The sequence below is a fragment of the Chenopodium quinoa genome, unplaced genomic scaffold (genome assembly GCF_001683475.1).
Source record: "Chenopodium quinoa cultivar QQ74 unplaced genomic scaffold, ASM168347v1, whole genome shotgun sequence".
In the NCBI taxonomy this organism is placed as follows: Eukaryota; Viridiplantae; Streptophyta; class Magnoliopsida; order Caryophyllales; family Amaranthaceae; genus Chenopodium; species Chenopodium quinoa.
Window position 1 is genome coordinate 1,649,728 of NW_018745470.1, and position 16,183 is coordinate 1,665,910.

At 34.9% G+C, this 16,183-nt stretch overlaps 1 protein-coding gene and 1 long non-coding RNA gene across 20 annotated transcripts; both read left to right on the top strand.

The window, feature by feature from the left end:
- The first annotated feature begins 764 nt into the window (after nucleotides 1-764).
- On the top strand, nucleotides 765-14,819 carry LOC110715102 (pentatricopeptide repeat-containing protein At1g71490-like). Of its 19 annotated transcripts, XR_002510223.1 has the most exons (11): nucleotides 765-1,160; nucleotides 3,864-6,278; nucleotides 6,380-6,444; nucleotides 7,613-7,661; nucleotides 11,628-11,834; nucleotides 12,249-12,370; nucleotides 12,486-12,890; nucleotides 13,577-13,644; nucleotides 14,016-14,299; nucleotides 14,396-14,485; nucleotides 14,777-14,819. XR_002510223.1 is itself a non-coding variant. In XM_021893681.1 (2 exons), exon 2 carries the CDS (start codon nucleotides 4,141-4,143, stop codon nucleotides 6,157-6,159), a length of 2,019 nt encoding a protein of 672 aa, XP_021749373.1. In that variant the 5' UTR covers nucleotides 765-1,160; nucleotides 3,864-4,140; the 3' UTR covers nucleotides 6,160-8,382. The 19 variants fall into 19 exon arrangements, 1 of the variants encoding a protein (XP_021749373.1); XR_002510219.1 differs by having other exon boundaries at nucleotides 3,864-6,444; XR_002510222.1 differs by having other exon boundaries at nucleotides 6,380-7,661.
- Nucleotides 14,820-15,110: 291 nt separating this feature from the next.
- Nucleotides 15,111-15,733, top strand: LOC110715103. Its single transcript, XR_002510235.1, has 3 exons — nucleotides 15,111-15,199; nucleotides 15,313-15,400; nucleotides 15,673-15,733. It is a non-coding gene; the product is annotated as an uncharacterized LOC110715103 (long non-coding RNA).
- Nucleotides 15,734-16,183: the final 450 nt, after the last annotated feature.

Genomic DNA, 16,183 nt, shown 5'->3' on the forward strand with positions numbered 1-16,183 from the left:
TATTAGTAGCTTCTAGATGTAGTAAATACTATATATATTTTTATTTATTTTAATATTTGTTTACATTTATTAAATGGCTAATATATATGTGGATGGATGGGTGGATCGGGTGATGGGTTGGATGAAGGTCCACGCGAATCTGACCCAATCCTTCACCCAATCTACCCGTCATCCAATTATAATCCACTTTTGATTGGATTTTTATCCATATTGTTTGGGGCGAGTGGATCAATTACGAGTCGGGTGGTTATCCGTGAGTTTGGGTGAAATTGCCAACTCTACATGAAAGTCACGAGGAAAACAAACAACCCCCTTATTTTCTTTTTTTCATCATATTTCTTTCAATTGGCCTTGTACAGACCCGGACTACAATAAATTATTATAAACTCAAAATTTTTAAACGATATAATTATCTTTTTGTGAGTCATATTTTGAATTATACAATCTCATATTAAATCATTTAATGAGATTATATAATTATCTTTAGGGTGATAAAATTTAAAAATCATCTTTTTTTGAATGATGTAATTTACTATTTAATACTTTTTATAATGATAAATTTACTTTTTAAGTGATACAGTTACATAACAGTTTCACGATGATATTATCACTTTTGTAGTAATATAATCACATTTCGTATGATATAATCACATTCGTAAAATATACTAAAAAGTCGGGTCTACAATAAGTTATTGTAGACCGGTTCTAGTGTTTGTATATTTCTTAAAATACACATGCGAGTATATAGAACTATAGAAGCATAATAAACCAGCACAGTCACGGATAAACTGCCATCAACCAAGAAGAAAACACCGTCACTTTCAAGCAGCCCAGACCCGAGGCGGCGGCAGAAGACAGGGCAGCTTTGCTTCCCTACTTCTCCTTGCTTATCCCTCTAAACCGAGGTCTTCACTTTAAACCGAGTTTAATTTGCTTCTAATTATTTTGCTATGCTTAATTAAACTCCAAAATTGTCTCATACTCTAAATTACTCAACACCGACTTCTTAGTTCTTACGACCAGTTAGCTTCAGTTGGAACTAACTATTTTCTCCAGAATCGCCTTCATGACGGTTGTTCTTGGGGCGAATAGAGGGCCTCTACAATAACTCCGGGGAGCAACCGTGTCCGTTTGATGAAGCATCATCTACAAAACTCCAAGTCAGTAATTATTTTCTCGCTAATTTATATCTTTAATTTCTGTTTTTATTAAATGAATTTAATCTTTTTTCATGTCCTATTAATCTTTGTATTTGTGCTAGTTTTTTTTTTGATGATTTGGGAATTGAAAAATAGAAATGGGGTTTTCATAAATGTTGAGGAACATATGATTGAGCAATTTTGAGGTGGGGTTGTCAAATTATTGGATAATTATGTTTGCAATCTGTGGAATTGGAATCGAGAGCCGAGTAACTTTGCTTAGACTTTGATTTTTCTGGGGTTTAAGTTATCTTTAAATTCCTCTTAGCTAACTTAGTTTTGGAGTTGAACTTTCATAAAGCTACTCTTGCTTACTGCTTAGTTGCCTTGCTTAATTGTTGTTGATTTTAACTTTCTTACAAATGTGAAGATCGAACTTTGGATGTAGTTACCCACAATTATTGGAACGGCCAATTTGGATTAGTTTAGTGTGCTTGTATATTTTAATGCTGAAACTGCATTTTCTTGAATGGCTTGTATAAATATTTAGTTGTTTAGAGTGTATTGACATGGAAATTCAATTGTTGAATGGTGGTTTAGATACTTATATGCATAAGTATTTGTTTTAGGGTGTTATATTCAGACAGTATTTAATAAGGTCAAATGCATTAGGAATCGTATAACCTTGGCGCAAAGTGTAGGGATGATGCATGCACAATGGCTGTGGAAATACAAGCGTAATATTCTGGTGAAAAATAATCTGCTGTAAACCTTTTTGTATCTCCTCTATGATATTTTAAAAATGTCTTACCTTTATCGCATTAGCACATTTCTTATACACTGTATACACAGCTGTAAATTGGTTCCATAATATGTGAAATCGTGAACACAACAAGAATATTTCTTAACATATGTATAGAATGTGATGAAATAAGTGACATTTCAAATAAATTATTATTTATTTTTTTATTTATAATTCTATTACTAGGGAATAAAACCATGACCTCAAGAAGTTCCATCCTGGATCACCCTTTTAGATGTATTTAACAACTTATAGATATAAGAAAGCAATAGAAACATGAACACCATGAAGCCATGAAATTTGAAATCCTAGCCGTAGTCCTACCGTGGCAACACAATAGCTTACCCCCGGCCTAGCCAAAGAAAACTCCCGATAGCCCTTAAAAGGGAGCAGACCAGTAGACCACCATGCTCTGTTGACTGATATGAACACTCTCAGATTCTCGATTCTAGTTCATAAAGGCCAATCCCAAAAGTTAATGATAGTATACTACTTATGTCGCTAGATAAAACTTAGGCCTAAACTAAGGTTAAAAAAACTTAGCTAAAGAAATAAAGAAACCAGACCTAACTATTTACTAAGATAAAAGGATTAAAAATACAGAGAAAAAAAAAATCAGACCTAACTAATTACACAAGGCCATTGGTTTTGTTCCCTGCATCAAAGATAGAGAGAAGAGGACAAGAGGTAGGGATTCATTTGACTCCTGTACCCATTGGCCCCTTAAAGGAGATCCTGCTTGCAAGAAGCCGTGCTGTTTTGATATAGCTGCTGCGGTTTGCTGTCTAATTAATCGTCAGTATAAACCCTTATTTGAAATGAAATGTTAGTTCGTTTTTAAGGTTGCCATTGATTTTCATTTCTATCATCAATTTGTTAGTTGTATCTTAATTCTTGGTACATGCAATCTATACTTGTGGTAATCTGAATGAGTTAGTTGCATTTCAATTCCAGTTTCTTACCAAGTATTAATTTTTTTTTTTTATGATTTTGAAGTGTTCTTTGCATCTTGTTTTAGATTCAATCACATTGATAATTCACTGGCTTTGCTTTATTTTTTTGCTTTATTTTTTTGGTTGTCTGTTTTTGGTCTCATTTGAGCAATAGTACTCAATGAGTCATTGTTGATGCATGTAGTAATAACAGTTGCTTATGACTCATTTGTGTAGCAATTTTAGGGGGCCTTTTTTTTTGGTCTATTTGCTTGCTTGCTTGATGCTGCTCAGGTTATAGTCATTCGCTTTGTTAATTTTGCGACTTGTGTTGAGCTTTGTTGCTTTGAGCTATTTAGTGTATGGTGGTGTATAAAGTTTGGATAGCTCTTCTTTTCCGTATTCTTTTATTGCCACAATATTGGAGAATAATACTCAAGGGTGTAAGAAATCTTGTTATGTGGATGAAGCTTTCTTGATGAGAGTTCCTTAATTGTTGATTTTCCTCTTGTGTATGGCTAACATTTATTTTTTTCCTAATACTTTGGAGAACTGTTGAATGTATGATGCCAGGGTAGTGTTTTATCTACTCTTGTAGATAAACTTGGTAAGTTCCATGTTATAATTCATATCATCATTATTTGCTGAATTTACTTTCCAGAAGCAATGGTTTTGCTTCTTACAGAGAAGAAGTACTATTTGAATATGATTGCTAGCTGTTTGCAACTTTATTTTTTCTAGCAGCCTTATTTTTGCAAAGAATGTGATTTTTGGTAAGAATCTTCTAATATAATGAGGAAGTCAAGAAGTAAGAACTACATGTTTTTATCTTAAGGAAAGCGGAAATGTTAAGTTTCTTTTGTGACTGGCACTAAGAGAGATACTTATTTGTTTATGACAGGAGTTTAATACTGTTATATCAATGTTTGCTCTTCCATCCTGCCGTTTTTCTCATATATTGTCAGTCTAACTTCGCTAATATGTTTGCAGGTAAAAGTTAATTTACTTTTGAAGGGTCAACTACAAAGAGTTTTAGTATGAGGAGTGCGTTTCACCTACTGCTGGAAATAATGTTTTTCCTTGTGTATGCCACATTCTCCTTCATGGTTGTCTCCTAGAGAGTTGTTTATATTCTGGATTGAGCCCTTTTTACCTTGGAACGTTAAGTGAAAACAAAATATCAAACATACTGGGTGCAACAAATTAGTTGCTGTTATTGGAAACTCTAGGAAGAGCATCAAAAACATTTGAAACTGCGGAAAGATTGATGTTTCATCCTTTTCTCACATCTCTAAAGGAATGCATTAGTCATGGTGATCTCGGTAAAGCATTTAGAGCCTTCTCTTTGATCCAATTTCATTTCACCGCACATGATCAAATCTTAGAGCCAATATATTCCCTACTTATAGCTTGTTCAAAACACAAGTCACTTCAACAGGGTAGGCAGCTCCATTCCCAGATCATATGTTTGGGTCTTGATCAACATAGTCTATTACTGCCTAAGCTTGTCACTTTATACTCCACTTTTAATCTATTGCCTGAGGCACATTTGATAGCTGAAAAATCTAGTGTTTTGGATCCTTTGGTTTGGAATATCCTTATATCTGCATATGTAAGAAATGGACTCTCAAATAAAGCTCTGTGTACTTACAGACAAATGTTGAATTTTGGTATCAGACCGGATGAATTTACTTATCCATCTGTGCTAAAGGCATGTGGTGAGCAATTAGATCTTGGTTTTGGTAAGGAAGTCCATAGCTCCATTTTGGTCAGCAATTATGGGGAGTCAATTTGTGTTCGAAATGCATTGATCTCCATGTATGGTAAATGTGGCGATGTTGGCGTTGCTCGTGTCTTGTTTGATAACTTGCCCAATAAGGATGGATATTCATGGAATTCTATGATATCTGGATATTCTTCCAAGGGTATGTGGGAAGAAGCATTTGTGCTGTTTGAGAAGATGCGGCTTGAGGATGTTGAATTAAACATTATAACATGGAACACCATTATTGGTGGATGTTTGCGAACTGGAAACTATGTTAGAGCACTTGATTTGGTTTCTCAAATGAGAACTTGTGCTGTTAAGTTGGATGCTGTTTCAATGGCCAGTGGCTTGAGCGCTTGCTCTCACATAGGATCTATAAAAACAGGGAAAGAGATGCATGCTTTTATTATCCGTGGTGGCTGTGCTAATTTTCTAAATGTTCAGAATGCACTAATTACCATGTATGCCTGGTGTCAAGATCACAGACACGCACATGTTATATTCCAACAAATGGAAGAAAAGGATATAATTTCTTGGAATTCGATAATCTCAGGTTATGCACATTATGGAAAATATGAAGAAGCCTCCTTTCTCTTTAGGGAAATGTTGCTTTGTGGCTTTAGACCAAATTATGTTACTGTAGCCAGCATTCTTCCCTTGTGTGCTCGAGAAGCTAATCTGCAACATGGAAAAGAACTCCATTGCTTCATCATCAAGCGTCAAGATTTCAGTGAGTATTTGCTATTATGGAATGCTCTGGTGGAGATGTATGCAAAAACATCTAGGATTTCAGAGGCACAAACAGTGTTTAATTTTTTGACTAGGAAGGATATTGTTACATATACTTCTTTAATAACTGGCTATGGTATTCTTGGAGATGGAGAAGTTGCATTGAAACTATTTGAAGAGATGAATAGTTCTGGAATCAAACCTGATCTTATTAGTTTGGTTGCAGTTTTGTCAGCATGTAGCCACTCCGGTCTTGTGATTCAGGGTCAGTTGCTGTTTGAAAAAATGTGGTGTGTGTATGGCATAAGACCCTGTTTGGAACACTATGCATGCATGGTGGATCTTTTTGGTAGGGCTGGGTTACTTAAGAAAGCAGAAGAGATCATTAGAACAATGCCTTTTGAACCAAGTGCTGATATGTGGGCTACTCTAATCGGGGCATGTCAAATCCATCGGAATATAGATTTAGGAGAGTGGGCAGCTGAAAAACTGTTGGCATTGAGGCCCAGAAATCCAGGGTACTATGTGTTAATTGCTAATATGTACGCTGCTGCTAGTTGTTGGGACAAACTGGCAAGAGTTCGAACATATATGAGGGACTTAGGGTTGCTAAAGTCCCCAGGTTGTGCTTGGGTTGATTTAGGAAGTGGTTTTGAACCATTCTTGGTAGGGGATTCATCCATGGAACTATCACATGAGATATATCCCATACTGGAAGGATTAACTGAGAATATGAAAGATGCTGGATATTTTGATGTGTTTGTTATAGATTATGAGGGTTTTGAGGAGTAAGGGGGAAGTATTACTAGTGCCAAAATTTACCAATCAGTTGCGATATTGATGGAACTATCTGGTGCTCGGCTGGGGAAACAAATCATCTTTGTGATAACTGCTTTTGATCATTACTCTCCGTATGAGACAATTTTAACTCAATTATTCCATAATCCCATCAGAGACAGTTTATACAGGCTTCAGTATGTTTTATAACCTGGTTCACAATGATATTTTGCAGTCGCATAGAAGAAATTCAATAGAAGTTGCATTAGAGATGGATTGCAATACTTCATTCTTTGACAGGTTGGTGAATTGCCTAGCTTTTCCCAGATGATGTTTTGTCATTCTACCCTTAAAAGATTTGTTCTAGGAATAATTAATAGCTATCTCAACTATAGTCAGACTACAAAAAATAATCCTTATTTGTGTTATTCCACAATAGTCAGGGTCTGCAATAAAGTGATATTAGGGGAAAGGGGCATTTTAAACAAAATCCTTATATTTATTTATTTATTTATTTTGAATTGAGACAAAATCCTTGTAAATATGTAACTAGCAATGGGAAGTTTAGGAAGTAAGTTAGAGAAGAAATGTTATAAATAAGAGAAGATTAGGGAAGAGATCAGTATGTTGAATATTGTTGGATGTTTGGGTTAGCTTTAGAGAGCTAAATTAGGAGAGAATCCACCTTTAGGAAGTGGAATTATCGTACAATAGTGCTCTAATTTAGTTTATTAATCAAAAAATCATCATCCTCCTATTATCTGCCATGTATTGATGCTTAAGCTATGTTAATTTATAGCAGTGTCTTCTCAAAATGATCTGGTGACTTGACTGGTTTAGCAAGTTAGTTGGCCACATGGCACAATATTATTGGCTCCCTATATTATGTTTCTAAAAAATTTAGTCTTCCCTCATGGAATTCACATCTCTCCTCCCTACTTCCCCAGCTCCCTTCTCATTTACCTGGAAAAATTATTGTCCAATTATAAACCTTTCATTTATGCGCCACTGCCTACCACCTCCTGCCCCCCCCCCCCCCCCCCCCCCCGTAATTATCTATTCTTAGCATCGTGTGAACAAATTAGTCGTCATTCCTTTCTACTAAGATTTGAGTGCCATCCCTAGCTAATTATTTGGTCTTTTTTAATCCCCAATTTTTAATTTTAGTTTCTTTGTTTCCTCATTGAACATCATTGAAGACTATTATGCCCCAACTGTATTTCCAAATTATCTTAAACTCGACTTCAAATTCCATTGGTTGTGCTCAAAAACTCAATTATATTATCTATAACTATTAAAAGTGACAAGTTTGAGAGTTGAAAACTCCTTAGTAATAATGTGATGACAATTTTGCCCCTCAAAATGTTCAAGTACTATTTTTCCCTTATTCTGCTTGCTGGTGATCACTTTCTATTCTGCTTGCTGGCGTTTCTCTCTCCTTCTCTCTCATCGAACAACAATGGCGTAGATTCAACAACGACCTTCGAGGTGTTACAGTGAAGGAAGTTCCCGACAAGGTGAAGCCTATGCTATCTTTCTCCTACCTTATGGTCTGTTTGGATACAACCATTTAATTTGAAATTCTGTATTTAACTCAATTCACTTGTTTGGATATTTACAATATTTGGAATTGTATTTAAATGAATTCCACACACATTTAAATGTAACTTATATTTTGGAATTTCAAATTTAACTTTAAAACATGTCATTTCAAATTCAATTCAGCAATTGTGTCGTGATATTTTGGGGCTTGCGACTTCACTCTCAAAAGATGCTCTTATCTTCAACTTTTGTCCTGCAATTATCTCCTCCATTTTTGTCTTCCTCATCTTCTCTCTCCTCAAAACTCCATTGTTGATGCCATTAGAGTTCAAATAATAAAGCTTATTGTGCTTCTTCATCCCTCTAATTTGCTATATGAAAAACTACGCATCATACGACAATTTGGAGATATAAGATCTTCTCTTATTGTTATTGAAAACTTAAATTCTGTCTTTTTGAGATTGCTGCCTTCAATTGCATGTCTGTTTATAAGCTTCAATTGCAACAACTTGTTTGGTTATTTTTAATTTTTTTTATCATTATAAATAGTAGTCTATATTATATTGTAATGTTATTTTTGGGTTTTAATTCCCCTTTTGAGATTCATAATCTTTATAGGTAGTTGACCAAATTGATACTTCGTATAATTTACTTCGATATACTTGTAATTGCAATGACTCATCATATCAACTTCTTATACAGCTTATGAATTCTTGAATTGAAATTCTACAAATTCCCAAACAAATGATTTGGAATTGAATTGCAAAATTTCAAATTCTTGATTTCAATTCCATAATTTGAAATGAAATACAAGTTTCCAAACACAACCTTAAGGAATTCGTTATCTTGAGCATGCCCAGAATCATGGTCATTGATCTCCCTCCTTTTTTAGGTAATTTTGGTTTGATATGTTTCAAATTGATTCTAAGTTTTGTTGATTTTATTTTTATTGGATTTGGAGCTGGTTATGTTGATTGGATCGGGAATTTGATCTTGAAATTATTGGGTTTTATGTTTTAGGGTTTGATGATTTGGGAGTCTTTGGTGAAATGTGGCTTTTGATTTTCGCATTTTCTTTTGATTGATTGGTTTATACTCAGTTATTTGGGTTATAATGTTGAATTATGTATAGTCAATTTGGGGTTTACGCTTATTTAGGGTTTCGATATCTTCAATTTGGTTTTTTTTGCTCTTTGTTTTTGATAATTTTTTGGTTCTTCAGGTCTTTGCTTGAAATTATACTATTGTTTCATGCTTCAATTATTTGTCTAAATTTGCCGCATTTAAATCAATTTTTGCATCTAATTTGCCGCTTTTGATAATTTTTTGGTTCTTCAGGTCTTCAGGAATTTTGCTTGTTGGGTTCTGTTCAAATCACTAAATTTGTCTTTTGGTTGTGTTATTTAATATGATTTTCATGAGATTAGTTGATGATGGGATTTCTGGGTTTTAGAATTTGGTTCTGAAATTCTGTATTTGGGATATTTATGAGGTGGGGGTTGTGTTAATTTGTCTTTTTTGCACCGTTGCTATCTTATTCTTTGGTATTGTAATTTGAGTTCATTCAAGTGACAGTAGGAGTAATTAGCATTTGAAATGATATTTTCCAAAAGTTACAATTTTTAAAAATTTTTTTTTTTATTATTTTTTTTATGGCAATAATAATTGCTATATAGTGGTAGTAAGCTGTGTAGATGTTTCTTTATTACTTTCTGTATACTTTGAGCTTCATTGTTGATTTTTATATTAATCCAGTTATGGAAAAAAAAAAGCCAAAAACAAAACAAAAATCCGTTTTAAGTTTTTGTTTTTGATTCCAGCTTAATCCTCAATTTCTTATTTCGTCCTTTTTAAACCTCCTCATTATTAATGCGCACTTAGTTTCTTTTTCAGGTGAACTCTACAATGAGGATCTGAAATTAAGCTACCTGATTAACATGTGAATCAACTGTTTCTAATTACAGATAAATTATGATGAATATATAGATATATATTGTGAATGCGTTGTTTATTTTATTAAAGCTTTAGTATAATGAAGAATGTATTATAATTGAACCCAAGTTATTAGATTGACTCATATATTGCTTTGGCATGATGTTAATTGTTTTATAATGTGCTGATATTAGTAACTATAACTGAGTCATATAATTGGAATGCCGATTTGTGATTATTTTTCCATGGGATTCATACTGGTCTATGTTTAGTGATTTGAACTCGTGTGTGTTTGTGTGCACTCACGTATGGTGATATGGTATCTTTGGTGTGCAATGTGTATATACGCTTTTAGCTTTATGCTTTTGACTAAGCTTTCAGGTTACAGTTGTTGAATTGGATTTCTGTTCTGAGTTTTTTGCAGAAACTTTTTTGTAGAATGGGAAAATACTGGCCTATGAGGAAGTGGTGGGAGGTAGGCAGGGTGGTCATGATTGTTCTCAAACTACCCTTGTTTTTCTTTTTATTGATGGAATAGTGATACTTACATGTTATTTGATTGTTAGTTCATTTTGGTTGTAAAGTTGTAAAATATTTTCATTGATCACACCGGAATCTAAGTTTTGAATTGATGTTGTGATTTCGGGTATGAACTAATGTAATGCTTGTTGGATGTGTTGGTTTTGGGGGCAGTGTTTTGGTAGAATTAACCTTTGAACATTGAGTGATGTAAAAATTAAAACTCGGCTTTTCCGATTAATTTGAGATAGTTGCTGTTAAAACAGATGCTTGTAGGTTGCAATGAAGTTTTTGCAATGAGATTTCACTTGGGTTTGGCTATTTGTGGTGCAATTTGGCAGAAGGAAGTATAAGATTAATTAAATCATTAATAAAGTGTATTGATTAGGATTAGTTGACTGATTTATGATAACAGTTGTTGTATTAGTGTTTTGGGAATTTTGTTTTTGTGTTTTTGTTAAAGCATCAATTTTGGTTAATCTTGAGTCAATAAAGTCACAAATATCAGGTTCAAAGTTCTTGAATATGACGATAAATCTCCTAAGGTCTTGTTTTTATTGAGTGTTAGTGGTTAGTCATATTCATAATTGATCAAGTATTTGGAGAATTGCCCTCTCCATCTCCATCTGCTTCCTTTCAGTCCACAATGCTGTTTTGCATAGTTCATCTCATTTGTAAAAGATGACTGCCTTGTTTTTGCTATTGTGCCAGTGGTTTTTGTTCCTTGTCCAACTATTAATCGAAAATACAAGATATGGCTGGATAATGAACAGGGTAAGGCTGTGTGCATCTTAGTCACTTAAAATACTGTCAAAAGCAGGACACATTACATTTTATAGTGAAATGGATTTAACCTTTGTGCTGTTTAGAGAAACTTGAGGTTGAAACTTGGGGTTCTTTTGTGTTGCATTTATCTTGGTGGGACAATGAGTTTGATCGTTTGATTGTGTTATTTTTATTTTGAGCTTGAAACTTGAGGTTATAACTTGGAGTTCTTTAGATTGACTTTCTTTTTAATAGTAAGGTGATAGACAGATAGAGTGTGAATTCTTACAGAAACTAAACTTCAGTAGGTCCCTTTGAGTGAGGTTTTACAAGTTTAAAATATGAGAGATTTGGAAGATTGTATTGGATAGTGTTGTGTAATTTGGTTTTGTGTGTCATTTTATCTCAGAATATGGATTAAGGTTGTGAAATTGTAATGATGATTTTGGGATTCTGTTGTGGGTTTTATGTCATATAATTTTGTTTTGTTTTGGCTTTCATACGCATTGGTGTTTTGGACCTTAATGAATTGCAATTAACGAAAATTTAGAAGCTTAAGATCAATTTCAATTGCATTCTTTGCAATGAGAACTGTCTTTTCTGATGTCTTTTGTTCTCATCGGATTCTTCACCTATTATTCTATCTTAAGCTCTATTCTTGCGTGATTATGAAATGTTCACTATATATTTTATAAAGAGAATTGGGTTGTCTCCTTTTCCTACAGGTCCTGGACTCAGCTTATCAAGTTGGAAGATTTTCTGTCTCAACGGCCCCTGATTTGCCTTACAAGGAAATAGCCATCCACTACGTAGCTCTTATGATGGGTAAGCAGAAGATGTCCCATTTTATGACGGTTCAGCAACAAGAAAGCTTAATCGACTTCTATGTCCAACATGCTGATCTCGAACCAGTTAGGGTTACTTCTTCACATGTAAGGCATTTATTAAAATTCTTTTAGTTTTGAGGTTTCAATTGTTGCAATGTTTGATACATGCAATGAATTTCTAGCTGTTTCTGGATGATTGAATTTGTTAAAACAAAATTGAACGGAGTTTATAGTTATTTGATAAAGCCGTAGAAGGATTGTTTGTGCTGATTAAACTGGTAAAATAAGTGATTTCAGTTTTTGATCTTTTTAAAGCTTTGAGATGTTATATGATATTCTTATACTGATTCATTCAAATGAATTGTTTGTAATTAATAGTGAATCATTTTATTACAGTAGTTGTATTTGAGATTTTGGAGGGATTTAAGTGCATGGTTTGATAATTTTAATTTAAAATGTTTGATATTATTCATAATTTATGAATTTCAGCCTTAAAATTTTTTCAAAATGGATTCTTAGGTGGGATGCTTTACAATCGTGAATAATGGAGCAGCCAGTAGCGAAACCCAAGTATGGTGGCTGAACAATCAGAAGAATTTGAAAAAATACAGCTTGGCCCTTTTCCGATTGAACAATTACAGGTACAATTGTCAAATTTTTCCTCATTTTTCTCTCATCAACTTGATAATTACCTCTTAATAATCTGGAATTTCTTCATTTTCTATCAATTTTATCTCAACTCCATCTCTTAATCAGTTAATCCCACCCCTCTCTCTCTCTCCACCACCACCGCAGCGGCAACAACAACAGCCCCAACAACAACACCTGCAGCGGCAACAACAACAGCCCCAACAACAACACCTGCAGCGGCAACCACAACAGCCCCAACAACAACACCTGCAGCAACATCAACACCAGCACCAACCACTGCCACCGCAAGACCCACCACCGCACCACATGCAACACCTACTACCATCACACATGCATCCTCCGCCGTAGTACAAGCAGCACCCGCCGCTTCCTCTGCAGCACCAACAGCATCCTGGAATGGACTTTCACCGGGGCCCACCTCCACCTCCTCTTCCTACTATGATGCGACATTCTTCTTCTTCTTCTACTAATCTCCTCCCGATTTTCATCACCCTCAACAACCTCCTCAATGTAATCTCTCTTCTCAAATTGTTATACTACCTCCGTTACAGGTTATGTGCAACGATTAGACATTTTTCCTCTCTGCTTTATGTCAAATCGTTGCACATAACCTGTAACAGAGGTAGTATATTCGAGATTTGGGTACTCAAATTTATGAATTGGGGGTTTAAGGGGTTGATTGAATTGTTTGGGTTACTATTAGATTTTTTATTTATATAATATATGGTTATAATTGAAATTGATGATTAATTTGAGGTGGGTTTTCTTTTAATTTTGTTACCCTTTTGATTTTGGAAAATTGATTCGAGTTTATGCTCAAACTATTCATTTGGGAGGCTTTTATTGATTTTTCACTATTTTCAGAGCTATTTGGGATAATTTGTTACCCTAATTAACACCATTTCTTGATGACTTCTCTCTAAAATTCGAATTATCAGTGATTATCTATGAAATTTAGAGTTTTGACTATCAGTGATTGCCAATTTGCCATAGTTTGGATAATCTTTATATTTTATACAAGTTAAGGGAGGACGACAGTATTAGTTTTGCGCAGTTTGTTATGCTTTGCTTTTTATTATCTTGTTTTCGATTTCTACTGGACTCTCACAGCTCGGGGTTCGTTTATTTTACATAGTTAGCTGCGCTTGCTGTAATTATCTGCTGTCTGACATTGTTAATATTCATTGTTTAAACAGATTAGGGATGAGCTGAATGCTGAATCTGTTGTTGTAAAAGATGCTTACAGTGATGATCGGCATGTTAGGTAAATTGCTTATGCTTTGTTTTAATTTAGATTTTTAAGTGGTAAATTTGTCATTTCTGCAATTTACGAAATGGCCGAGATTTTGGATAGGATTCTTGAAACACCATCTGAATTTTTGCTTAGAAAGAAAACAATGGTTATTAAGGCTCTTTCGTATATCTATGTGGGCACTTTATTAAGGAAAGGAAATGCATATGATTGTTTGATTTGTGGCTCTATCTGCTTGAGGTATTTCATGACCTGCTGGAAATGTAAAGATAGGTTGCATGTTGCCTTTGAATGTTGAATATATATATTTGGGTGATCAGTTATAAATTTGATAGTCTTGGACTCTTGGGTGCCATTGACATGATTCTTAAATTTGTTTGCAGGTAAAGAGAAGTCACCACTGCTTGGTTATAATGGAGGAACTAGATTCCCGCTGTGTGATGATGATGGTGGCGGAGGTGGTACTTGGAGTGGCGGGTTCTTCTTGACGGACCCTATCAGAATTTTAGACGGAGATAAATGGTTGCGGTCAAGTATCTTTATGTAGTTACTATCTTGCAAGTCTTTTACGCTCTGATTATACGGTCCACATAGTAATTTTCTGTAGCTCATGGGGTGATTCCCATGACAAAACGACGTATTTACAACTCTTTTAGAAGCAGTACAGGTGAACAAGAATGGGCTACTAATTAGGCATTACATCAGTAAGAGATTTTCTTGTGACTTAAGTTATATACTTAAATATGTGTCCTTGTTTTCTCAGGTAATCAAGCCCACTGTGTTGATAGGTACTTCTGGAAAGGGAAAGACATTCACTAAGGAGGTGGTTGAAGCCATGTCATCTATCAATTCGGTACCATTCTACTTTCATTTATGTTCCTGCTTTTTTGTAGAGGTGACACAAGTTTAGATGTTTTGGGTTTGGGGCCACATTTTTGCGATGATTTACTTAGTTTGGCTTTGGGTCAGATCATTTTTGGGTCCATTGTGACATTAATTTTTGAGTTGGGTCAGGTTGAGATGTTGGGTAAATTTCAGTCAGATCAAATATGGGTCATGTAATACCAAGTAATCTGGGACGGCGCAGTTTTGCTATATCTGGTTGTAAGATTAACATGGTGTGTTCATGTGGTTGTCTGTGCAGAAACCACTCATCCTTGCTCTATCAAATCCTACATCACAGTCAGAATGTATGCTGAGGAGGCCTACACATGGAGCAAGGTAAATTACCGTTTTTGTATGCCTTTTCAATTCTCAGTTCTCACCTGTAATTCTTTCTTTTCTACAAGATGAAACTGACATAAATATGGCTTTATTCTTTGAAATGATTTAGGGCAAAGCAATATTGCTAGTGGAAGCCCATTTGATCCAGTCAAATATTGTTCCTGGCCAGGTCTAACCTGCATCCACTGCCTTGTTTTTTTAGGGACCCTCTCTATCTAGATTGATAGTTAACCTTTAATTGTCATGTTGCAGGCAAATAATGCTTACATATTCCCTGGTTTTGGTTTGGGTCTAATAATGTACGGTGCAATTCGTGTTCATGACGACATGCTTTTGGCTGCCTGTAAGTGCCCCACTGACACTGTAAAAGTTTAAACTACAAATTTTTATTTCTTAATTTGTGATTGAGCCAAAGTCATATAGCCTCTGCAATTCTTCTTACAACTATTCTTGTAGAGCTGATCATGGACTGTTCCGTGGTCCAAAAAATCAGGCCGGGCTGCATTTTGGCCAGGAAAGTACTGCTGAAAATTGATAAAATCGGGTAGGTTGGGCTGAAGTAGGTAACATACTCCCCATGAAAAGTCCAATCAATTGGGCCAGCAGACATTTCCAGGAAGGAAAATTCTGTGAACACTGACTGAGTCGGACAGGGCCAGTTTTGATCAGCTCATCTTCTTCCTATTTTGGAAGATATTTTCACTAGGCCTTTCAGAAATGTTTGTAAAGCATATTGAAACCATTTTATCCTATGATTTTTGTTATCTTTCTCGACGAAGAATAAGTAAAAGTAACTCTTTTTCAATCTGTATACAGCTGAGGCATTGGCTGCACAAGTTACAAAAGAGCACTTAGCGAAGGGACTTATCTATCCGCCATACAAAGACATTAGAAATATATCTGCTAATATTGCTGCCAAAGTAGCAGAGAAGGCTTATGAACTCGGTGAGCCATTACTTTTACTGTCTGATATATGAAGAAATACCTGGATCTTCTCGAGTTCTTGCAATCCGCTGACTATCCATCTTATTTTGTGTAGGTTTGGCTAGTCGGCTTCCACAGCCAGAAAACCTGGTAAAATACGCTGAGAGCTACATTTACAGTCCTAATTACAGAAATTACCGTTGAAGAATGAGGATTATGAATTTCCCTGCAGTTTTGGATCTTCCGTGACTTGTGCTTCTTAGTGTTAATACTTTTGTAATCTCTACTTTCTACTCCGGCTTATTTTCTGCATACATTCCTTTCTTGAATGTCTGCAGATAATATATAGTGCTATGCATTGTTATACGAGTATTGTATCTACTGGACCTGCTATTAGTTTTTA